Source organism: Aythya marila (assembly GCF_965140915.1).
Source record: "Aythya marila genome assembly, chromosome: 23".
NCBI classification, from domain to species: Eukaryota; Metazoa; Chordata; class Aves; order Anseriformes; family Anatidae; genus Aythya; species Aythya marila.
The window spans coordinates 6,300,796-6,326,387 of NC_139064.1; the positions used below are offsets into that span (position 1 = coordinate 6,300,796).

A 25,592-nucleotide genomic window follows, 5' to 3' on the forward strand; every position below is an offset into this window, starting at 1 on the left:
GGATGGAATTAATTCCTAAAGTTGGAAGAAAGTGAAGGTCAAAATGATCAGTTGTGGGTTGCCCAAAGAGTAAAGTTATAGATGCATTCTAAGAGGGACACAACCACCATCCAGAAGGTCCTGCCACAGAGGACACCAGGTCCTTTTACCATGGTAAAATTTTGGAACTGCTGAGCAGCAGCAAGATCAACTTACTGGATTTTCAAAGAGATTTTATACTGTGGCAGTACAAGGAATGGTCACTGTTGCACAAAGAATAAGGTAGTGTTATGTCTACACAGAACTCTTCATTTCTTCATTTGCAAAGTACAGTGGGTAAAAAAACTGAGGCACAGACCACAGCCTTACCTACAGTTTATGCTCTGTTCTCCAGAACCCTGTTCTCCATATCTAAAGTTCATATTCTGTTCTCCAGAAAATGAATTTTGCTGGTGATACACAGCCAAGAAAGGCAACTTGCAGGCAAGGATAATATATCTTAATCTGCTTATTCCTGTTCATGTACCTGCTTTCAGGCAGATGTCCATGTAGGTATGCCTGGCTGTGCACTGTGCCACCCCCCTCCTTATCAAGCTATCACGTTTGCTCAGGCAAGCAGGGTCTGACATGTTTCATATAACGCCTTTGGCTAGCTGTGCTCACAGCAGACCTGGACCTGACAGCCTCAGGGGCTCTCAAAGGTTGATGTAGGGACAACCCCTCGAGACCAGCATTTTAGAAACATCTCATGCCCTTGAGAACTTAGACTTCCATGAATACGTTTCTGTAACTTACAGAAGCATATCTATTTGGAAAAATGAGAGAAAAAGCACACAGAGGATGAAACGAAGCGTGCTCCCATTTCAAGGCTTCATAGCATTTGATCAACCTTAGTTCAAAAAAACTTGCTAGAGCACAGTGTGTACCTGAGACATCTGTGCTTGTTCTACAAAATTAATAAGCATTGTCACTGAATTGCAACTATTTACTAATTTTAATACTATCATAAATAACAGGCATGAGAGCTCTAATGTCTAATGCAGAAGCCTGATACTAGCAGGCAACCCGAAACGAAAATGTAGAAACAAAACTTCAACCGGTGTTAACTGGTGACACCAGCTGTTCAGCAACATGAGATGTACACTTTCCTACATAGCATTTTAGCCTTTTGTTTTCCTGGCATCTTGAAAAAAGATTTCAGACAACCCTGAGTCAGATCCCAAAGTCACTGTTCAGAGCCACCACTAGATTGCTAAAACTGTGCACTCATATTTTCATCTCAAACTGTCCTGTTTAAGAGTGCAGAAGAGAAGGGGAAAGCCGACAAGGACACAGCTGCCAGTATAAGAATATGGTGCTCCCTATCAATAAAAGTCTGGTTTTCTCCTCTGTATGCTTAGTTTAACTTTTTAAATGAAGCATTCAGTGACTAGAAGGTAGAAGCAACACATAACTGCTAACATCTGTCACTATTCTGCATGGCTATTACAAACCCTTACCCAGCTGAGGCTGAGGTGCTGATCCAGATGCACTGCTGGGTGCTGAGCTGCTGAACTGCTGGGTGCTGAACTGCTGGGTGTTCAGCTGCTGTCCTGGCAGGCTGTCCAGCAGCTGAACAGCTTCTGCCGAACACCCAGCTTAGCATGAGCAGGAAGGAAAGAAGTGCCTTTGTTGCAGTCCACCCATGGCCTACATTTTCAGGGGAAGTAAGGACCTCTCTGGCACTAACCTCTGCCAAGAAGCTGAATTACAAGTAAATGCAGGTAATGAGCTTTAGTACTTCCAGCGAGAAGCTGGCATAATTTCCTCTATGAACCATGTTGCATAAAAACTGCTTTCCCCATGCAACCTTATCAGCAGAGGTGTTCTACCTTGCAGGCTTGACAGGGGTCTGGGGGGGATTTTAGGCCGCATTGTTCCACAAAATCTTTCTTGCAGCTATGTTCTTCTAGCATAACAGCTTAAAGAGAGTGCTAAATTCTTTTCAGAAAGCACAGAGAAATTGTGACAAGTCACAGAAAAATTAAGTATGTGAGCGTGTCTCTAACATGCACAAAACAATCAGTGGGCAGCCAAGTCTCTCTCTCAGCCTACGAATTCATGACTACTTTTTTCCCCTCTCCCAAGCTCCCCTGCACTGCTCTGTAATGAACAGGTCAGGTAACACCTTCCCACAAATGAGGCCTCTGTTGCTGTGCGACTCTAATGACTTGAAGGAGTTAAATAACACAGGTCTCCGCCTTTCTGGATTTCCATGTGCACTGGCACAGCCAGCACTGCAGCTAGCTTTGTTCTTGAAGTTAAAGAGCCTATGCATTTATATTCTGTCGTTACAGTTAGCAAAGCAGGCCAAGGGCTTCAGCTACCTGCTGTCTAAGAATAAGGAAGGCTGAAGTGATTATGAACCTTTTCCTTTCATTAGTAGCAATGCCAGAAGCAGCTGGAAGGGACGATGGGTACAATCATTTTCAGCCGTTATACCATTCTTCCATTTCAGACACTTGCCCTCCTAGAGATTTACACTTTCTTCAAGCTTATCTGTGTGCTGGCATGCATGGCTATTTATTTAAGGAAGGGTGTCAGTGACACACACCCTGCTAAGAGAAACAAAAAGCCAGTTCTCATATTTCTCTCAGTGTATGATGGTGCTGGTTCACAGAAAAGAAAGTTTTAGGAATGAATCACAACAGTACATACATCAGAATGAACATTCAGTCTCTTGTTATTTCTATATGTGCTGCTACACTACTATCTAGAATATGCTCAGCATTTTACAGATAGAAAATGAGACGTAATTGGAAGGATGGAATCACCTCTCCAGGGACCCAGAATGAAACTGTAATGGATTTCAAATCCCTCCCCATGGTAAGCACAAAGTAAACCAGTACTGGGAGGCTGCCAGCCTAGTTACACTGAGGTTAATGAATAAACATCTGCCTGCAGTACTGACTTCCCCACCACACTTAAAATATGCATCTTTGATTACATCTTAGGGAGACTGCTTCTTCCATAAATAATCATTTCTGAAGATAAAGGCATTAAATCTGTGTGTTTTTCATTGACAAAACACATAGAGATTATCAATATTTATATAGAAAAACTGCTACTAGGTGAGCTGACTTTTCGCAGAATACTTGCTTTTAACAGAAAATTTTGACTTACTGTGAAAAACAGAATGCTAGAAAACAAACAAAAAATGACTTGCAAATATAGCAGGGGACATTCTGAGAACATTAGCTCAGTCACACCTTGTTTCCTATTTATTCTTTATAGGACAGTCTCCCTGAGAATACATTTTGGATAAAACAATAAAGCAAGCTCAGAAAAGGGGAGATGGTTATGAATGAGGAGAGCTCTTGGCTACTGGCATACCAAGGTCACTTCTGAAAATGCGATTTAATTCCTTGGTTATGGACACATCTTTGGAAGTGCTATCCTAGGAAAATAAATCAGCTGAACACACATAATATCCTAAATTTCCAAGAGTGTCTTGGATAAGTTCGAAGGTCCAACATGAGAAACAATACAGAGGAATCATTTTGGAGTTTAAGTTCTCAGCACTTCATGGGGATTACTGCCATTTAGGGGATCTCATTTGTCACTTGTGAAAATCTAGGTCCTTTACTCCCCTCCTGCTCTGCCTTTTTCATGCCAAATATAGGAATAATTTTCTGGCCTCAGACTGAATAAAGTTGTTAATTACACTCTTTCCTAAAAACCTGCAATTGAAATTCATTCCATGAGCTTCTGAAAGCTAGGGAAAGCTATTCTTTTTTATAATACTCTTTTGACATGTCTTAGTGGAAGAAAGAAGAAAGCCCATTCACTTTTAATTTCTCAGTTTTGAGGATAATATTTAACAGAAGTAAAACCCTTGAAGGGCTCAACGTGCTCTTTGAAGCTAGTGGGGTAAAAAAAAAAAAAACACCATTGAATTTCATTGCAGAAGAATTAGCTTCTTTCTTCAAAAAAAATGTGTTAAACAATCTGTAATATGTTATTTGAGGCAAGAAATTTAATTTGTGCCGTTATGAGCTGCCAATAAAGTGACCAGGACAGGATTCCTGCAGGTACTGGTATAGTATAATAATAACCAGATTTATTATTTCTGAGTATACCACATCAATTACTTAAAATGTAAAGTTATCTGCAGCAATTCCATCATCAGTGTTTCTGGTGCTATAATAGCCTGTATATGTTAGTATTACTAACAGCATACCTGCCTCACAGGAGTGTTAAGAGATAGATGGATTAAAATACTTGGGAGATGAAAAGTGCTGTTTAATTAAAATTAAATTAAAATTAAATTATCAGTTTTATTATTAATGACTGAGCTATTGAAACAATGCAATGGCTAATAACCAAACTCAACTCCTTGTATCAGTGCTTTTTGTCTTCAGAACACTCTGGGGCAAATGCTCTGTCACTGAGTCACAAAGCTCCTGTTTTTTAATTGTTTGAACAACTCTGTTTCTGCCCGAGTGTTAAATAACTTTTTAATGTACAAATCCTATTTCCAGCCTCTTCTAAGCCTCTGAGAAACTGAGGAGGTCCTGCCTACAGGATGTCCTCCACCCACCTTTGGTGGGTAGCTGGAAGCACTGGGTTCCTATTGCTGTATAAACCAGGGAAGACCAACCTCCTATCTGAGGTTTTTAATGTTGAGGGTAGAACTCAATTATTTATGGCAGGCATGAAAAGATATAAACTGCTTTATCCACCTAAGTTCTCTCTCTATTGATGGAGAAGAATGTGCACCTCTAGAAGAAAAGACATTCTTAGATACCTGTATTAGATTGAGAAGAAATGCCTTTCTAACTTGAGGGAACCAGAAGAATTAACTTAGATATGCCATTTTTTATGTGCATATAGGTAAATTGGATGATTCTGGGCTTAAATCACTTAATCCCTTAACAATAAGATATAAAGGCTCTACCAAAGGACTGAGAAATACTAGAGATACACATTTTTTCAAGCTCCTAGATCACAGCAATGCAGAGAGAGTAGCAGCATCTTTACTGCAAATAGTTAACTCCTGCAGTCCCTCTGCAAAGATTTCAGATGGACTCCTGGTTCCAGCTCAGATCTAGGAAGGAAACCCTAAACAAGGGTACATACATCTAATACAATTCAGACCAAATAAATCAAATTGCAAAGGGTTCTGCAGAATAAAGAAGGTATGAAAGACCTCCTCCAGTGTGGTTCCAAGACCACAAAGCCCATATAAAACAAAGGCATGATCCTCAAGTAGTCAAGGCACTTCTGTTGGCCTTATACTGCTGGGATGGGGCAAGAGACTGGGAGATGTTGCTGATAGTAACATCAGCTTCTTTGGGTAATATTACACTGCTTTCCCTAAATTCAGCAGCTTAACCCTTCTGCTGTATTTTTTGAATCCCCCTAGCAGCCACTCCTCTGCCTTTCACACAGAATACATAAACTGAGCCACAATGTTAATGAGCCATTGCATATAGATGAGCTGGCAACCAGTCTGAGCTGACACGGCCGCACATAAAAGCCAAGGAGGGCCTTGGGCTGGCTTCCGTTGGTACAGAAGCTGTTGGACCAAAGTCCTGTGGGAATTACATGGTCTAGGGGATACAGGAAGCTGGGCAGCTTTTTCTCCCACCTCCCTTCTGCAGTCACCTTTACTGCCCAACACCCAAGGTAAGAGGCTCAGTGCCACAGTATTTTCTTGGAGGCTGCCAGTGACACCAGGCTGGAAGGGCCTTGAAATATGGCTATGCAACAGAATACAGTGGGATAAGCTGATACGAGTTAGCAGCAAATTAGCTATTGTGGTTATTGCCAGTATTGTTGTTTTAACCCTGTATTAGTACCAGACAGTCTGTCTTGACCTCATAGTTACTGAAAGGCTAAGTATGTGCACCAGAACAGTTAACAAGAAATAGCTAACGATCTTTACAGCTAGACCGTAACTTCACTGTGTTTCAGTTTCAAGCAGTAACTTACGCATACCAGAAGTGCATTCAGATGCACTGTGAGATGCTCAGATGCTACAGTAATGAGTTTCTCAAAAGTACTGTTAAAAAAAAAGTAACCACCCTTAAATTCTCTCCCATTTGGTGCATGACAACATGTAGTGCATGGTTGACTTCCCCAGCCTCTTAGTCAATTACTTTTCTCAACTCATATAAACATCAACAGGGAAAAAGAAAAATCTGCATATGTGTTAGTAATAAATTTAAAAATCAGGACATACCACTTAAGGGTTGACTTGTCAGAAAATGGTAATTAAAGTGTTCCAGCTGACAGTGCCCCTTTAATGAATTATTAGTTATGTTCTCTGAGAACATTTGATGAAAGACACCAAAGTTCTTACTTAGACAAACCAATTTTCTGCATGATGCAATTTTACTGCACAAGAGGGGAAAAATCTCCATTACAGAATCAAACTAGAAAATAACCCAGTAATGGTTTGAATGATCAGGAAGTAACAGGTGCCCCTTCTGTTCTGATCGCCACTATGTCCTCCACCACAAACTTTTTCGATAGGTGCTTATCTAATATTTACCACTGTTTCCTTAAATTCTGTTAAAAAACTTATTAAAGTGCAGCAGAAGTTTAGGTCATCAGCTGCTAACTGTTAATAAGCACTATACATAGGTACCATAGTGACTAACCAGCTCAGTTTTAACACAAATACAGCAATGCCCAGGGACTGGTCCTTTTCATCTAATACCCAGGCACAGCAGAGGCTTCCAAACAGCGATACGTGCATTACACAAATGTCAAAATAGCCCACTTGTGCTGGACAGTGGCAGCAAGTTCTCTCTCCTTGCATACAGAGTCTTATAGGTGATTTTGCATAAGAGCCTCAGCGCATGCCAATATGTCTGATTAACCATAATTTGCTGTTGTGCATACCAGCAGAGTTCAAGCTGCTGGATCCTGACCCTGCTTTGCAGTGCTCCTGATTGAGGACAGGGGAGCTGAACAAGGCACAGAACATACGGGTGAGGAGGGGTGCGCTTGAAATGGACCAACAGCGGGCATCTCTTCCCCTCTTGGGTTGGTCTCAAGATGAGAGCCAAGATGAGAGACTCTCTGGCCTTAATTACTTTTGTTATCTTAAGCATTTCTTTTAATACTCTATTCACCTTCAAAATATGTATTCTCACCTTCCCTGTTTTTCCCAGGAATCTTTCAGAGTATCTGGGACAGAGAAGACAGGCTCCAGTACCTGACTTGTCATGTGAGATTAGGTTCTTCAAAGCTTTTCCTAAACACTTACCCACTAGGCTAGCTAAATATGAACAAAAGGGACAATTACTAAAAGTGAATACAGGTATAATTCATCTAATTTCAACAGAATCAGTCCAGTGTAAAATTGGCTCAAAGCTGTGAATCAGGACCAATGAAGCACTTAATTCTTTCCCTTCTCATTTTTTAGGCCTTTCTTTTTGTTCTGGTGATGTCGTGCCAGTGTTCTTTGTGCCACTAATCTTTTAGCCTGCTTCAAAACACCTACAATTCAGTTTCTTTTGGTTCAGATCACTAATGTGACTTTTAAAGTAGTGCTTACCTTAAACCAATTCAGCAGCCTAAAATTCCCACTGGTGTCAAATCCAGATCCCCTCAAGGGACACTAAAGCTTCCTGCTTATTACTTTCCTCTTCAAAGGGGAAGCAACCAGCCAGATTTTGTTTTTGATCTCCCCAAGCTCTCCAAGCTCTCTACCAGTATGGTAGAAGCAATGGGTGGGATTTCCTGTATTGGCTCCTACTCTCTTGCCTCTCAGACCTGTCTACCCCAAGACCTTCTGTGTCAATATACTATTTTCAGAAACCAGAAGCTTCCACCCCATGCTCACCCTGCAGACAGTGCACCATAAATGCAGGAGGTGGCTTGCAATAAAAGTTCCTAAGAACCTTCTTTGACCTTTCCTGAAAAGCACTTGTTGATGCTACAGGTTTCTCTAGATTGCTTTCCATTATCACACTCACGCTTGATGTCTTACGCCCCAGTGACGTTTATGTTGGCATCCGTTCATCTGGCTTAACCACCAGCCCTAGTAACAACAGGCAAATTGCATTGCTACCAACCACAGGCTACTTTTGATTTCAGAACTTCCAAGGCATTTAAGTGAGTTTTAACATGTGCAGGAGCAGCAGGGACACCCCCCCCCTCAACCTTCAGCCACCCTTTGGCAGGGGGGAAGGAGACAGGTAGTAGAAAGAGGCTCACATGCCTCATTTCCTTTCACCAAGTTTCTTGCTGGTTTCCAGCTCCATCCAGATCTGTCTGCCCTTGACTGTTCCAGGAGAAATGTAACAGAGAACAGCTCTGGGAATTCACATTTCTTGGCAGAAGTTCTGTGGACACCTCCCCCTCCCCCCCTCGATGGCTGGTAAGCAGTGATATTCTGGGGTAAATGGGTGGTCCTTGAAGGAGCGTGATAGTGGGAAGCACTTTCCAGCCATGCAGTTTGAGCATCCTGTACCTGAAAGCTACTAATGTCCTCTTGTGCTTCAAATGTAATCAGCAGCTCACCGTAACACTAAGGTACATCCTTACATCTCTGGACTACAGTGGGAATGAGGGAGTTTGGCAGAAGGATGCAGCTTTACCCTCCTTTACATACAATCACAAGACAAAGCAAAGGTGCTACAGAAGTGCCAGGCATCTCTTCCTTCAGCAGCACAGCCCAACAAAAGATGCACTAACACTGTGTAGTCTGAGGCTCTATTTCTTGTCTGCAAAACAGACTTGTGGTTTGGTGGGCATATTGGAGAAGGAGCTTAGCAGCTGAGATTCACACTCTTTTGTTAGCTCACCCTGAATATCTTCACAAGCCTTTTCTACAGAACAGGTAACTTGGACCACATTCAGCCTGTGGGTGGCTGATAAGTTTGCACATGCCATACTGAGTGCTCACAGAGATAAGATTTTATTTGTTTCTTGATTTCACAACACAGAGTTTTGATATGCAAACATGCCTTCTCTGCAGTATCCCACAATAAATACAAGATAACTTAAATTGGCTCATACTTTAATAAACTCTCTCAACTGCCTTCTGTGCTTCTGTGTAGGGAGAAGTGTTCACAGAGTAACCATGAAGCAGATAACAAACAGCAAAATATTTCCTGTTTGAAGCCCTAGAGCTTTCTGTCCCAAAGAGAAAAACAGGGAATTATAGAAGCAACGTTCACAACATAGATACAGCTACTACAATCTGAACAGCTACTGTGTGTGTAAGGTCAAGAGATAAGGGAGTTGATCTGACTTCATTCACCTGAAATTTGGATATTATATCTAAACTTGTCACTCAGGATGTCCACACAACCTGGTGGTGGGCAGGTGAGATGAGATGCTGTATAGAACAGCTCTTCCAGTCCTCTTACACTCTAGCTCTGGTATCCCAGATCAGCTGCCTGGGCTTTCCTAAAACTCTGAGGGGTAAAGTGAGGAGAAATGAATCCTTCATCAGATTTATACCACTTTGCTAGGACTATGGAAATCTCAAATCACATCCCAAAGTCTGCTTTGAATTCTGTATGAACTAGGACAACTGACACAAGATTTCTTAATGATTGTTAGTAACTGAAATAAGAGCCTTGCTTTTGGAAGTAACTTAGACTTGTGTTCAAATTAGGCACTTAACAGAAATACTTAAAATAGGAATCTTGGTACCTAAAGCTTGTGTAGCTGGAGAGTCAGCTATCTAAGTTTGACAGGAGTGATCAGATGAAAGAAATTTACCTTGAGGTGCCAGTTTTTGATGACTGGAGAGGAACTCTGAAGAACCTGAGCTACTAATGTAGGCTCTTCGATGAATTCCCTCAGGTTGGTGGAATGAATCCACACTGTAGAAAAGATTTTCAGTGAGATTTAAGCTCCTAAACGCAAGCAGGACTGATGCAAGATGTCTATGCAAATTAAGCTATGCTTTTCACTGGAAAAGAGGCAGTGGGTTATTTTTAAAGGGTATCTAAGAATGCAACAGTAATCTCATGTCTGTATGGCCTTGTCTGGAATACAGTGACCTTCTGCTGGAAATGCAATAGGTGTTGAACATTATGAGGCACAAAGAGCCACCGGGCACTTTGTTGATAGGATAATTTAAATACAAGACTTGCCCAGTGTGAGCACTCAAACTAAAGACTTTGATCTGCTTAGTACCTACTAATCAGCTTAATATTTGTCCATCTCAGAAAAACATTGTATATGCCCCTCTTTTCACTCCTTACTGAGAATATTAAGATATTAGGCACACAGAAGCTTTTCTTCTTCTTAGATGATAATAAATAAATTTCTACCAATATGGCAGTTGGGCATCTTCTATCTATGTATTCTCCTAAAACCAGAGCTCCATTAAAATACTGTCTACAGTAAACTGATGCTCTTTGCAGTCACTGAATTCATCCACATGACATCCTAGTTTTACTTCCATATTATGAGTAGATGGGGAAACAAACACTAAGAGGAGAGAGCACTTGTCCCATAGTACACAAAAAGAAGGGAAAAACTGGGAACTAGGTTCAAATATTTGGACTCTCTAGGGAATATTTTAACACTTGATTATGCTTCCTAGGTGCTGCAGCCAGAAGCCTTCTTATTAGGACAGATCAGCTTGCTTTATGGGTTGAAACACAATATATTCGCTAAGTTTACTCTTTACTGTGAAATAACAAAGAATAGAATGTGCTGAATACTAGTCTCTGACCTTGGTAATAAGTTGATTTAATTGGATTTGATTTTTCAAATGTAGCATCTTAAGTCAGCCATAAACTCTGGAATTAGCATATCACATCTCAACACAGGAGAGATTTTAAAGTAGCATAAGGAGATGAAGTCCATGCCCAATGAATTTCAAATTACATTGAGGATGAACTCAGCCATATGCATGTTAAACTAAAATTGTGCAGACTCTGAGTGCATCAAGCAAAGTTATTAATGGCTTACATTTGCTATAAAGAATGCGAAGTAGCTATTTTGTATCCAGTTTGTTCATATGTCTCTTCACATCAATGACCCATGTGATGGGTCAATAATTCACTCAGTGTGCACTGAAAGCCAGAAATGTCTTGCAAGTCAATTACACTTATATAAATAATTAGGAACACAAAAGTAACTGAAGGATTGGAACAGAAAAAGCTGTACTGGTGAAACACTGCATACCGCAGGGACAGAAGACTGTCTTTAGATTTGCAGCTGGTGTACCCCAATACCTACAAAAGGCACTGTGCATACCCCTGAAAGCAGAAATTACCTTGAAAGGGGCAGTTCGGGGTTTTAGTATTTCAGAGAATAATCAGGTTTCTTTCTGCAGGAGACGTGGGAAAGAAAAAAAAAAAGAAAAAGGAGAATATTAGACAAATAGCTGACATCTGAGATTTGATTCTCAAAACTTGCTCCTGAAATGTTTAGCTTTAATGGCATTCAATTGTAGTAAGTCACAAGAACATTTTAACCAATCTGTTAGGCACAGGTGGGCTCTGTCTCTCTAATTCAGACAGACAAAAGTTGCTTCAGCAAACCTCATATTAAAGAGCACAAAATGTCTTTGATACCTTTGACTTCAGCTGAAAACCTCATAAGTCAGACTTTTTCACAGTCCAGAACTTGTGACCACAAACTCATTTTAAAAGCCGTGGTATTGGCTGCAGGACATGCTATACGTCCCTTCAAAAGGCACTGGAATAACTGCTGACACCCACCTCAAGATGCAGCAGCCAAGTAGAGATGAGGGAAAAACTATTGAGATGAGACTGTAAGGGGACAAAATGCATCTAGACAGCTTGGTTGAACATCATAGAAATCAGACATCAGGAACCAGAGGTAGGACATAATCTGTCATTCAAAGTTTGCAGTGCTGTCAGCGCTTGTGATCAGAGCACTGAATGACAGAAAGAAATCTTTCAAACTACTGATGTCTGATACTCTTACTGTTGAACCTCAACTGATTAAGCATGCAGCATCAGCCAGCAAATGCCAATCTACCTTGCAGCTGCTGTGTGACAGACTTGCAGGCGCAGTGAGCAGAAAAAGCAGAAAAAGGAGTATGGCAGATCAGCAGGTAGGTGATCATGTGTTTCAGTAAGCGCAGAATGTCAGATGGGCAGATTACTTTATGACTTTGCCATGAACTTCAGTACCCTATGCCTTTTTTTTTTTTTTTTTTTTTTTTTTGACTGCTTGAGGGACACATTCTGGTAGATAAGGGGAAAAAAAAAACAAAACAACAACAACAACAACAAAAACAACAGGTGTCCCACAGAATATTTGAGGGTTGTAGTCAAATGCATGACTGATTACCTCCTTTATGAGAGAGTCTAAACTATCCAAACAGGTACAACTGAATGTGCATCTCTTCAGAAATGCAAAGAGCCATTTCAATTTTTAACAATTTTATGATCTCACTGTTTGCTTCTTTGCTTTTTAGACACACAGTAAGAAATGAGATGCTACATTGTCCCTCCTAGATGCTCCCATTCCCTTTTACCAGCTGTAGCCCACCTCACTGATTACAGGAATCAGGGTCTCTCTTTATCCTTCTGGAGTAAAACAGGAAGTTCAAGGAAATAAGGCCAGAATTCCTATTAATGGAGAGCAAATCTGGAATGATACTCCTTTGATAAATCTACTGGAAAACTTCTGAACATCACTTCTGAATGTCAGACAGGCCACAGTCCTTCAGAGGATCCTAACACATGCTCATGAAGGAAGTAGTCTGCTAATATTTCTTACAAAGAGAAACTATAATCCTTGGTACAGAGACTCAAGAAACCAGGAGAACTGGATTACAAAACAAAGCCAAATAAAAGCAATTAGCAGAGAAAAGCAACAAATAGATGGAAAAGTAGTAAAAGAACTAATAGTAGAAAAAAACTCTCATAAAATATACATGGGTTTCACTTATGAGAGTACTAGTTACCAAAGGAAGGGAAATGAGAGGTTCTAAGTATTAAGCCTTATAGAATTTGTGCTGCAATGTAGCAAGTCTTTAATGTCTGGCAACTGATTTGTGCAGACTGGAAACTACTATACACACGGTTCAGTGATATAAATTTTCCAAGGAGAAAGATACACATGAACACACACTTTCATCTTGAGAAAAGACCTTCCTCACTTTGTTCTTTATCTTAAGAAAGCAATAGAAATAAATATGAAAGAGCTGCCCTCTCTATGGAAAAAATAGCAATAATTTGTATTCATAGTGCACCATTGCTCCTGAAAGATCCAAAAAAACTTTATAAATGACAGCTGTGTTCAGGGATCATTTCAGTTACTACTAAAGCAACATGCTACTCAGTGCAGGAAATCCGAAAGTTGCTTTGTAATAACATAACATTCTACAGCATGAAAAAAAAAAAAAAAAAAAAAAAAAAACCCACAACAGTATCGGTACTAAAATAGCCTTGCAGTTGCATATAAAGTAGTGGAATTACTGTTATTTCCTTTGCAGCCAAGGAAAATGAGTTAGAAAGCAATGGAAACAGTCTGAGACCACACATTCAGGACTACAGATTAAAAACTGCTTATTTCCAGACCAGTGAATCCAACTTTATTCTCTTCACATCCTTAACCGTTTAGGTGGAACTGCAGGCTACTGCTGCAGAATGCAGCTACCATATATCAGATCATCTGGTACATCTCCAATTTCTTTTTTTCCTCACAATCTCGCTATCTGAGAAATGCCTGAGGCTGAGGCTCCCAATGGCAACCTTGCAAAGCAGGGATTTGAATTTGGTTTATCAAGATCAAGGTTCCAGCTTTTCTGATGTGGTTGACTTGATGGTTTAGCAATGTTAAAGTCACCTTGCTAACCACAAACGATTGGGAAGCTAAGTTTACAGCCTAGCTAAGGTAAGGACTGCAGTAGGACAGCATTCTTAACGCTACATGAAACTATTCCCAGTTGCTGACTGGGACAGCCACCCACTGCACTGTTTACCCCGTTTCTATAAGCAGCTGAAAGATTGCAGCAGAGCAATAACACTGCAGCACGCAGTTCATACCATGAGTTGCAAACATTTGTTTGAAGTACTGCTAAGCTGTGTGCAGTCTTTGTCATCAAAACACAGTGGCAGAATTCAACTCTTCCTACTGCAGTATAATCCAGGTTAGGTGCTCATTTGCCTTTCTCTTATGTTCCTCAGCTTCACACAGAAGGAGTGTTACAGGTCTGTCAAATAGTAAATCCAATCCTGTCTTTAAGGCTGACTGAGCATGCCATGTGTGACCACACAGCAGGGCATGCAAGGCTGTTGCAGCCTGTTCTGAGTATTCTCTTACTGCAGCTCTACTCAAATTAGCTATACCCTGTGATGTGAACTACTGTGAGAAAACTTGGTATCATGGCAACATTTAATTTCTTCCTTTTCTTTAGTGCTGTGCAGAGTGCAAAGAGAGCAACTTCATGCTTTTCTTGTGCATTGAGCCTTCTTCCAACCATGCTGGGAGCTGTTGTAACCATGCCAAATATTTTCTGTTGGTTCTAGGTCCTTCTGTCATTATTTTCTGTCATACCCATTGCTAGGTATTTTTTTGGGGTGGTACAGAGCCACTATCAATTTAAACTCACCAACAGGTTGGACAGAAAGAGCGTACGTGAATGGAAGCTCTGAAATGACAGGGTAAAGCTGAGACACCTTGAGATTAGATGCCAAATCGGTGTCAGAACTGTCACAGTGTTCAAAGGTGGTCTCGCCTTGGGTAGCGGCTGTCTTCTAGCTTTGTGGCTGATGCCTGAGTCAGCTGCCTCTCAGCCTTCAGGGCGTTTGCAGAAAGCCCTTTCAGTGCACCGAGCTGATGACTGAGACTTGACATTGCCAATCTGCAGAAACAAATTGTAAGTTAATGATTCATCCCCTTTAATAATTCAGCAAAGAATAACAAAATGAGAGTGTGTGCAGAATTGGCTCACATGACTGTGTCCATTTTCACCGTGACTTTTATAGGTGGTGTTTATGCTGTACAGCCTTCCCAGCACACACATTACTGCAATAAGCTCTGTGGTTACACATTGCTTCTGCTCAGTCACACAGGTGAGACTTATTACAGCCTCCATCCCCACAGCTTTGGAGTGTAATGCCTTTTTCTGGCAACCAAAAAGAAAAGTGACTTGACAAAACTTGCCTTTCTCCTTTGAAAAATTTAACAGAAAGCAGATTATTTTATTTTCAAGATTTCTCAGTAAATCAGTAAGTGGAATACTCAACTAGCATAACACTTTGGGTATATTAAAGCCCCAGATTTTTCTTTTGCAACTGCAATGACACATCACACACAAAAACACTGCAAGGAGAATCTTTTTCTTTTGACCAAAGAGAAATCCCAAAAGATATAATTTGCTCGAGAAATAATTTCTCCCAGAGAGCCACTTCCTACTGAAAAATTAATGTTTTCAGTGAAAACCTAATTGTCTGAAAATAGAAATAGTTCTGCTGGGAAATCCCGCTACATGGTAAAGACAGCTTAGCTCCCAGTTCTCTCTTCTCCAGAGGCAAGATACCCAGCATGAGTGCATATCTCATGACATATCCTGAGGGTGAAGTGGATCATCTGCAACATGGGAATTCTCTGTCATAGTAGAAGGTGCTATGGGAGATGCAGTCTAGCTGAGAAATTAGTCTGGCACTGCAAAAATATATAATCAAATAATGAAGTTTCCTTTAGTCCCTATGAAGTGATCATTGCTAGAGAGTGCTGGCAAATGTTTTTGTCTAGACAGCTGTTTTACAAGTGCCACGTTTCCAGTAAGTGGCAGAAAGGGAGTATCTGGGCTGGCCTCTTGCCTCCGTGGCTCCTAAGGCAGGAAGAAATGCTGCTTTTGTATGTTTACCAAAGCCTTGATCGTGTTTGCATATGAGACATATGCTCTCTACGCAGCTGACCTCTTCTCCCTCAGTAAATGCAGCCATGGATTAACTTTGTGTGCAGCACTAAGTGCCATAATATTAATTGCTAACAATGACAGCACTGGCTTTACTGCTGTAAACCTTTGTACACCTGAAGTGTTTTAACCTTTGAGGACCCCAAAGAGTCCCAGCCTCCAAGGAAATATGATTTCTCAAGTGCCCGTTGTTGTGGTGCACGTTCTTTCATTTACTCATTTGCCTGTGTTCTCATCTGTGAATTATTCTTTCAAGTCAGCTTTGTGAGAGGAAACTGCAGCCTATCTTTTCAAGCTATGTGCAGCAGGCATAGTGTGAGCAACATTTCTGGATGCAAGCAGCTACTGTGAGTTATCAGACACCTCTGTGAAAGGTACGGCTCCAAGGCACATTCAAGTGAGTGGCACTAGGGGTGCTCAGCAGAACAAAGCAGAGAGCAAACTCCATAAAGCACGCACAAAGTACAATGAGAAGGAAGATCCAATTAAGGTAGTGGGTTAGAAACCCCTACAGTAACTGGATGACAAGGCATTACAGACATCTTCCTGAAGTCTTAGTCTCTTACATAATGATGGTTCCTGGAGAGTCCATACACCCCATACATCAGAGCATACGGGTTTCCTTCCTTTAAAAACCAGGGCATGGGGCAAGCAAGGCAGGAGACGTTACATGTACTTGTGCTATCACTGCCAGGGGTGGCTGGAACACTCCTGATTCACACAGTTTGAATGACAGAAGGATGAAACCTTCTTCCCCTCTTACTACAGAGGATAAGTTGGGCACTCACGTAAATTGGACTCACATAAAGCTGGATAGATCATACCTATGTGTTTACAGCAATCTGAGACAAAAGGTCATGTTCTAAAGATATTTCATATTCACAATGATTACAGAAAATGCAAAGCCCACAGGTAGGAAGAGGAAGGTACCACCTTGCCTCTCTTGCTTGAAAACAGCCATCACTGGAATGGGAATGGGAATGTTGTAGTAATTCTACTTTGCAGGAGAGGGGACAAAGCAGTGGATAAAATCCTTTGGTGTACCCACTAGAAATTCCAGTTGGACTTTAGGTTAGCAAAATATAGTCACTTGGAGTGAGGCTGTTCCAAGACTCCCAGCTAGCATGCCGCACCAGACTGAAGGATCACATCTCCCAGGTGTAACTGGGATTTCAGTCAATGCTTTGGAAGTACAGCCACAGTGTTCAGCGTTCAGATCTGATATCAGGAATAAATACCTAACAATGACATTGCCAAGTCCAAGAAGAAAGCTTGCCTGTGTCATTTTGACAGTACCAGCATTTCTGTTCCCTATGTTAACATGTCTGTCATAGATCAAGTGGGCATAGAGGATGGTGTAAATCAGATTCTTTTTAGAAAAATCCCTAGGGCTAACTGTAACTGGCTGCTGTAGGCAAGGTTATATTCTTGTTATACTTACAATCGATTTAATTCAAGGCCAGCTGTCTTTGGCAGTCCTTGATTCTGATATAATTTTGATAAAAGCAGTGAGACAGGGAGTTGGGATACTGCTACTGCCTTCCCATCCCAGCAGGCAAATTCCTGCTCTGGCCAGGGCATCTACTGAAAAGCAAATGAGCTGTAATCTCTAAAATTCTCAGTAGTAAAGCAGCCAGCAGAACATACACAATGAGACTAAGTGTTGTAGTTGGCTTTTCTAGTAAAAGAAAGGGATTTTATGATGTATTAGGAATTGGATATTTCACATACTTTGTTCAGAGAAAGTTCAACATAAAGAAACTATGGAAAGGACTGAAAGAAGACCTGATTTTTGAAAAGACTAAAATGGGACTGAAAAAACAACCCTTTAACTCTGTATCCCCCTTTCTTCTGCTGAAGCTCAATAGAACTTCATCTGAATCCCTAATAAAAATGTATTTCTGTCAAAAGTTGCAAGTTCTGTGGGCTGCTTTTCATTTATGCTGTCTCCCGCTAATGATTAGTCTCTGTCAACTTTGCTCATACATCCATTGCTGAGGGAAGAAATATGTTTGAAGCTATGGGTATCAAAACTTCAGTGAAATAATAAGTGACAAAGCATTGTTCTTGTCCGACCTCCATCAAGCCTCAAAAACCTTCCCTTTCCTTCACTCACTGATCTCCACCAGTGCTGCACGTGACTGAGATTAAAGCCATTTCCCCGGATTTCCAGCATTGCACTCAGGACTTACCCAAAGATCAGTTAAAGCTCCTGGTCATTATCCCCAGCATTCAAAATTTTTCAAAACAAAACAATTGAAAACAAGTAGGATTGAAGAGGACCATTCAGTTACATTTCTGGGTGAGCGGAGGAACTCCAGTTGGTATGTAACAATCAGGAACTCTATGGTTCTGGTTACCTACTTGCAGGAATATAGAGGGAGGAAAAATAGAAATGCATCTCTAAAGAACTACCTTTCTTAGCATTTATAAATTATTCTGGGTAGAGGGAATAGGTTAGTTAGGAAAGATCAGGAATTTGAGCATGGAAATCTAAAAGTTTCTGCTTATACCAGTGATCGCTGTGAAATATGAGACTGGAACAGGAAAGTAGAGACTCCTTGTTTTTGTAGCTAACCTTGACCTGTAATCTGTAGTCAGAGTGGTTCTACTGGTAAAAGTCCTATCACTTAATAGAAGCGGTGCAGTGCACCTTCTATGAACATAATATGCCGGGGGACAGCAGCAATGTTGCTGACTCCTGCAGCAAGACATTTCACATGCAGACAGACTGCAATACCACATTTATTTGGGCCCAGCAGGAAACATATTCTGGTAAATATTAGCTAAGACATAGTTGGGTTACCTTTGCTGATTTTAACTGAAAGGACCAAGTGCTATATTATATAACGTGCTTTATATAATCTCCTCTAGACAGTCTGTGATACACTTGCAGCATGCTTATACAGGGGGGAATTTTTGTCTTGCTGAAGAGAATCAACACACTTCAGTTGTGTGGGGGAGCAAGAAAGATCTGATGAAGGGACAATCCCTTTGTCATCCTGCCTGAAGAAGTGTGTAATTCTTCAGACTTTGATCTTCTTGAGGATAGCTAAATCAGGGCTTGTAGAACAGTCTGAGGACAGTGTAAGATTTAAAGAGGCAGGAAAAGAATGGTATAGTTGGGGATCTGTTTTCAAGGTTGCAGTCTGGACCATGCTGATTAGCTTGCTGTCATCATCTCTTCTGTGATTATTATCTGTTGATTTGTATGTCCAGATCCTTGTCAAATTTTGAAAGATTTCTAGTGAGGGATGAATCAGACCTACCAGAATTGTGGTAACGATTTGTCACAACCCTACATGGAAAGATGGCTAGATTAGAAACCCATTTTTTCCCTCAGATTTCTCTCCTCCACACTTGTTCAGTAGGATTAGGAGCTGACCTATGCCAAAAGCACACACATGCAGCGTAAGATGCACAGGGTGTGGCATCTGGGCATTTTGCACCGCCTCTGTTCAGATACTGACAGTGTCCACATTGCTGCCAAAAAGGATGAAATTAATAGCAATGACAGCTGAAGCTGCACATTTCCATACACAGGGGAGTTAAACACTGGAACGTTTCTGGTAATGGTGTGTTGCACATTAATGGTGTTTCCCCCCCCCCCTCCCCAAAGTATGCATTAACATGAACACATTAATAGTGCGTCAAGAAAATAAAACTTGAGGATTGTTTAGAAACTGACCTCATTCTCCCCCTTCCTCATGTACCTGCTTAAAGTTTAACCTTTGTCAGCTACAGTCACAACCAATAAATTAACAGCAAAAGTTTTAAACAGTGAAAAGCTACATTACAAATGACCTTCATTTTTGTCATCCTAAGTTTAATAAGCAGAGAAAGGTGGTTTCACTGTAAGTGCAGAAAAAGGTAGCTATATAGGAGAGAAACAAATACAAGCAAGGACATCAAATCACAGAATTTACTTCTGGCTTTACAAAATGTAATTAATTTTTACTTACTGATATTTTCCCTTTGCTACTGATTACTGTATCAAAAGGTAATCTGTGGTCCCCATAAGCATAACGTCGAATGGAAAGACTTGTTTTAGCCAGCTAAAACAATAGGCAGCTTCTCCAAGTCAATCTAGATGCCTCCAGAGTAAATGAAAGAAAGATTTGCCAAAGAACAGCTTATTACTTCGTAAGTGTGGAGACAAGACAAGTGGCTCCTCAGAGGGTTCATACTCTTCCTTTACTGGCAATTAGGAGTCAGCTGTACAACTGGCATAGGCAATTACCTAACATTTAAATTGCTTAATCTAAATAAGACAAATTTCACAGTAAACAACTCATGTCAATATATGTAATCAACTGCATATTTCTATGGATTACTCCCATTCTGGATAGAGGATATCAAGGCTTGAGGCAGCTCAGCAGCTCTTCCCGCAGGTATTTAAGCACATATTTCCCACTGAAACCAAGTGAAAATTGGGCAATCGGTTTTACTATGGTTTGTGTTCAAGTATTTTGCACCTAGCAAAAATGGAAGCCAGGGTAGGACAGGGTTAGTAATGTAGCATCTTTAGCTTGCATCTCAAAAATTATTGGTAAGTGTTCAATGCCACCTTTTATTGGGAAGGGTAAAATGGCAGCAAAACAACAACAAAACAATAGCAAACAGTTACAAAGTCCCCAGCACCACCTTATCTGAGATGCACTACTAATTGCCACCTCATTCTGAAGCAAGCAGTAGCTGCAGGTCCCTGAAACGTTCAAGTCTCTGCATGGCTGGGGACTTTATGCCCTTAGAGATGCGGTAAACTCAAGGCATCCTTTGTGTGAGTCACCAAGAAGAATAGTTTCCCCTCACGTTTTTAATTTGATTTTTGTTTAAGCTGAAGCATTTTGCCCCCAAGAAATGTGATTACTGTACATAGTGAAATTCAGCTACACAAGAAGAATTTTGTTTAACAAAAGGCTAAATAAATAGGCATACAGGGTACATTTCCAGGGTGGCTTAGCTAATCTAACACATCTTCTCTGGCAAAGGAACACATTTTATGCTTGAAGGGTGATCAACTCTGAAATGAATTATTTCTTCTAAGAACATTCCTAAGATATGGGTCAAAATCTGACCCTAGATCAGCCTCCGAACACAGCAATCGCTAACTCTACAGTGGATCAACCTCACCCCACACCTGCATGTCTGAATAACTCCAAATCTGGGAACTTCCCAAATGTAGGCTGATCCAAATTCCAGTCTGAACACATCTGTATTATTTTCCCCATCAATGACTCATATTGTCTGGGTCTCTTGTTAACATGGTCAGTCAAAGGACAAAATTAAGAGGGACACAGAGCTACATTTTCCTTTAAGGGTGGATTTCAGAATCTGACCCTTTTAGTCTTAGCATTACCTTTGTGGTGAGGAAACATCCAACACTTCTGTTGCTGGAATATAATTATTTACTTTATTCTGACCTAATAGTCCCAGCTTTTGTGTTTCCAGAATTTGAAATTCATGCCCTCAAACCCAGTCTGTAAATATGCTAAAAATAACTGCATCTGCCTGTCTTGATTACACCTTCTGCACCCTCTATTATTTCTTCCTAAATTCACTGTCTGTGTCACATTCAGGGTCTCCTAATGCCGATGTATGCACACAAGTACTTCTTAGTCCCCACTTCATCTTCTAGAAGGCAGAAAAACCTCAAAACTCAGCCACTTCCCACCTGCTCTCCCAATTCATGTCCACAATGAAGTCAGCTGCTTCTCTATGCCTCCGCTTATTCAGCTGAGCAGTGGAGTATGTTAACAGTTGACTGATTCAAAGTTTTGCGAGTTTACTGAGCAAGCCAAAATGATTCTTATTTTTTTTTTTTTTTCTGGAATGCTCCTTAGGCAAGAATCTGTTAGTTTCCTCATATACTTACTGGAACTTTTCCCCAGTAGCAAAGGGAAAATATGCAAATGATGTAACTTTTTCCTAAGCAAGTGTCTTGAGACTTCGGCAGGCTTTACTTCTTGCCCGCAGGTAAATGAGACCTGCATTACCCATAATGTTTATTACTTCTTATTCTCCAGAGCCCTATCAGCAGAGGGAATGTTCAACTACCTCCGGAAACGCTTTACCAGTCACATCACAGAGCGAAGCCGGCGAAGAGCAAGGCTTGTTTCTAAAGATGGAAGGTGCAACATAGAGTTTGGCAATGTAGAGCAGTCAAGGTTTGTCTTTTTGGTTGATATATGGACAACTATTCTGGATCTGAGGTGGAGATACAAAATGACTATCTTCATTTCAGCATTCTTAGGCAGCTGGTTTCTTTTTGGTCTCCTCTGGTATGTTGTGGCCTACATACACAAAGATCTTCCAGAATTCAACCCTTCCATAAATCACACCCCCTGTGTTGAGAATATCAATGGTCTGACTTCAGCCTTCCTGTTTTCCTTGGAGACCCAGGTAACCATTGGCTATGGCTTCAGATGTGTCACAGAACAATGTGTCACCGCCATTTTCCTGCTCATCTTCCAGTCTATCCTGGGGGTAATCATCAATTCCTTTATGTGTGGTGCCATCTTGGCCAAGATATCAAGGTCCAAAAACCGGGCTAAGACCATCACCTTCAGTAAGAATGCTGTAATCAGCAAACGTGGTGGGAAGCTCTGCCTGCTAATAAGGGTAGCAAACCTCAGGAAGAGTCTGCTAATTGGGAGCCACATCTATGGAAAACTCCTGAAGACCACCATCACCCCAGAAGGTGAGACAATCATTTTGGACCAGGTCAACATAGAATTTATAGTTGATGCCGGCAATGAGAATCTCTTCTTCATTTCCCCATTAACTATTTATCATATCATAGACAAGAACAGTCCATTCTTCCACACGGCAGCAGAAACCATTCTGCAGCAAGATTTTGAATTGGTGGTGTTTTTAGATGGCACTGTTGAAGCCACCAGTGCTACCTGTCAAGTAAGGACGTCTTACATCCCAGAAGAGGTGCTCTGGGGTTATCGCTTTGCTCCCATTGTGTCCAAGACCAAAGAAGGGAAATACAGAGTAGACTTCCAGAACTTCAGCAAGACTGTGGCTGTGGAGACTCCACACTGTGCCTTCTGTCTCTACAATGAGAAAGAAGCTAAAGCCAAAGAGAAGAAAGGTTATGACAATCCTGGTTTTGTCTTGTCAGAAAGCAGTGAAACCAGTGACACAAAAATGTAGCTCCAAATATTTACCAGATTGCACCTCTTTTCATAATGAATTCAATCTTGAGAAGATTAATAACTTAGTAAAACAAAAAAGAAACACAGATTTGTTTTAACTCTAAAACAGCATTTATCTTCTCATAAGCCTCAAATCAAAGAGGACCAGCACACAGTGATCTCCAGAACACTATTTAACTATGCTATATATTTAATAGAATTTTTAATTTTATTTTTATACCTATGGGACATTTTATGAAGCTGCTAAGTTGGAGTGTCTAACTCACCTAAGTTCTCAGAGGCATGCAAGTCTTAAAAAGCCTGAAAAGATGGAGAGAAACTTTAAATAATGCTAAAGATGCACAGAAGTCAGAATGAGAACATGAAAAGGAGAGACAGAAGGTAAATACGAAAAAAATACAAAGGGACTTAGGAGCCAAAATCTCCAAAAAAAAGGTATGTTTCTGGTTGCCAAAGTCCTCTGTAAAAGCAGACTCTTTGGCTCCAAACTACTTGAGCACTTTCAAATATTTTCAAACAATCCCTGCTTTCTTTGAGGCTGGTACATCTACAGAAATGGAGCACTAAGGGATGGGGCATGCTTGGGAAGGTAGTTGAAACAACAAAGCTTGGCTTGGACCATCCTGTTGCATCTACAACTTAGTTAAAAAAAAAAAAAAGCTTCTCTTCTGTGAAAGCCTCTGATTCCTTTCAGGAAAATAACTAAATGTAGAAGAAGTAAAAGGTGAAAAACAAGCAGAAGCAGAGACAACCACAACGAGAGAAGAGGAATCTTGAAGCTTATTCATGCATCATCCTTCAGATACTCTTCTCTCCATTTCCCCCAGGAGGTGACTACTTGTGATATATTGGAAATGTCTGAAGACAACTGTCCAGAAAGAAGGTGAGCCACAGTGGGGAGATGAATACATTGATTACTTCATATCTGGCAGAAAAGCAATTCTCTGGGAAAAGACAGGAAACTCCCAGCAATAGATGTATCCTTCAAAACAAACAAACAAACAAAAAACACAAACAAACAACAACAAACAAACAAACAAACAACAACAACAACAATAACAACAACATAAAACAAATACCAATGATCTCTTTCTTTGAAGAATGAGTCTTCTTAAAACAAGAACACAGGAAAGATTCACAGGTCCCATCCCATCCCCGTCCCCCACCTTCAGGTTCAGTTCCACATGGTTCATCTCACTGCAGAAAAATGTGCACCTCTGTAGCAAATGAGTCCTGCTCAGTGGTAGCTAAGTTGTGGTGAACATTTTCCTGGTACAATCTTTGACATTTAAGTTTCATATACAACAAGATGCTTCAATAGCTTTTTGGTGAATTTCCACATCCTCACAGCTTTTGTTTTCCCAACTAATTCTTTTGCTGAGAGTCCAAGTGGCAGACCAAAGAGGGAGTTTTTATGGGAACTCTTCCAGTGATGTAATTCATCTCATCTGTTTTCACCACTGTGGTAAAATAGAAAGGCCTTTTTAAATGCTGTTGGACTGAGTGTTTTTTAAAGAAAGGGAGAATTAAGCAGTCAAATGATAAGACAATTCTGTAAATAAATGGACTGTGAGAGTAGAAATATAAACATCTGGAAACCAAGACTGTTCAGGTCTCAGCCCCCGTGTAGCATCAACCCCTTTGTTGGTTCAGAACAAATCACTGTGTTTCCTATTTGCCATCTGTAACGTGGGACAAAGTACTTTGGCTGTACAAAGAACAATGTTAAGAACAAGTATGTCACTAAAGCACTTTAAAAGCCAATTCTCAACTGTCTCAGTCTTTCCTCTCTTCAAGGCACGGCTGTTACACCCATATTCACTTCTAGGTGGAAAGGCCAGCACAAAGCTCTGTTACCAGCATGGGTCACAACCACTAAATACGGCTGCCTGACGGCTGGCTGCAGGGCATGCTGCGACTGCCAGCAGAAATCTTTGAGGTAATTCACAGACATTGCCCAATATCTCAAGTGTACTGATTTTGCAGTCTTTCAAGCACTGCCAACTGTAAAACTACTTTTACAGCCCCAATCACCACAGCATCTGAGCCCCCCAACCAGTAGTGCCTCGCAGACCGTCTGTTTGGAAGGCCAGTAATTATCCCCCACATGGAGTGGCACGGCAAAGCACAAGCAGGGAGTGATTAGTGGCTATCCACAGAAATCTAGGAGGGAACAGGGAAGTGGAATGAAGTCTCAGGAGTGCCAGGCTTGTCTGAACCAAAAGGCTACTTCAGTGCTTCTCAGCCCTTCCATAACTGCTGCTACATTTCCTTTGCAGACTTCCTGCATAGTTGCCTGTGTGTAACTTCCCTGGAAAGCAGTACTGTCAGCACTCAAGGCTTACAAGTCACACCCCTCACCCCTGGGGGAAGAGACACACCAACATGCCCCTAACTGAAGGAGCTTGTCTTTACTGCACAGAAAAAGCAAGTCTATCATAAATCCATTTAAATGGTCCAATCCACTTTGACAGTGAGGTGACAGGGATGAATCCTGTTTTCTTTAATGAAAGACGGTCTGCAATGCTAGTGCTAGGGAAAAAAAAGTAATCATAGACTACTCTAGTGCCTGTCCAAGGGCAGTGCACATC

At 40.9% G+C, this 25,592-nt stretch overlaps 1 protein-coding gene across 3 annotated transcripts; it reads left to right on the forward strand.

Annotated features, from left to right (window-relative positions):
* Nucleotides 1-5,522: 5,522 nt before the first annotated feature.
* On the forward strand, nt 5,523-25,130 carry KCNJ1 (potassium inwardly rectifying channel subfamily J member 1). 3 transcript variants are annotated; one of them, XM_082778126.1, is made up of 3 exons: nt 6,604-6,956; nt 8,229-8,350; nt 21,865-25,130. In XM_082778126.1, exon 3 carries the CDS (start codon nt 21,884-21,886, stop codon nt 22,997-22,999), a length of 1,116 nt encoding a protein of 371 aa, XP_082634252.1. In that variant the 5' UTR covers nt 6,604-6,956; nt 8,229-8,350; nt 21,865-21,883; the 3' UTR covers nt 23,000-25,130. The 3 variants fall into 3 exon arrangements, with proteins under 3 accessions (XP_082634251.1, XP_082634252.1, XP_082634253.1); XM_082778127.1 differs by lacking the exon at nt 6,604-6,956 and adding an exon at nt 7,149-7,195; XM_082778125.1 differs by lacking the exons at nt 6,604-6,956; nt 8,229-8,350 and adding an exon at nt 5,523-5,646.
* Nucleotides 25,131-25,592: the final 462 nt, after the last annotated feature.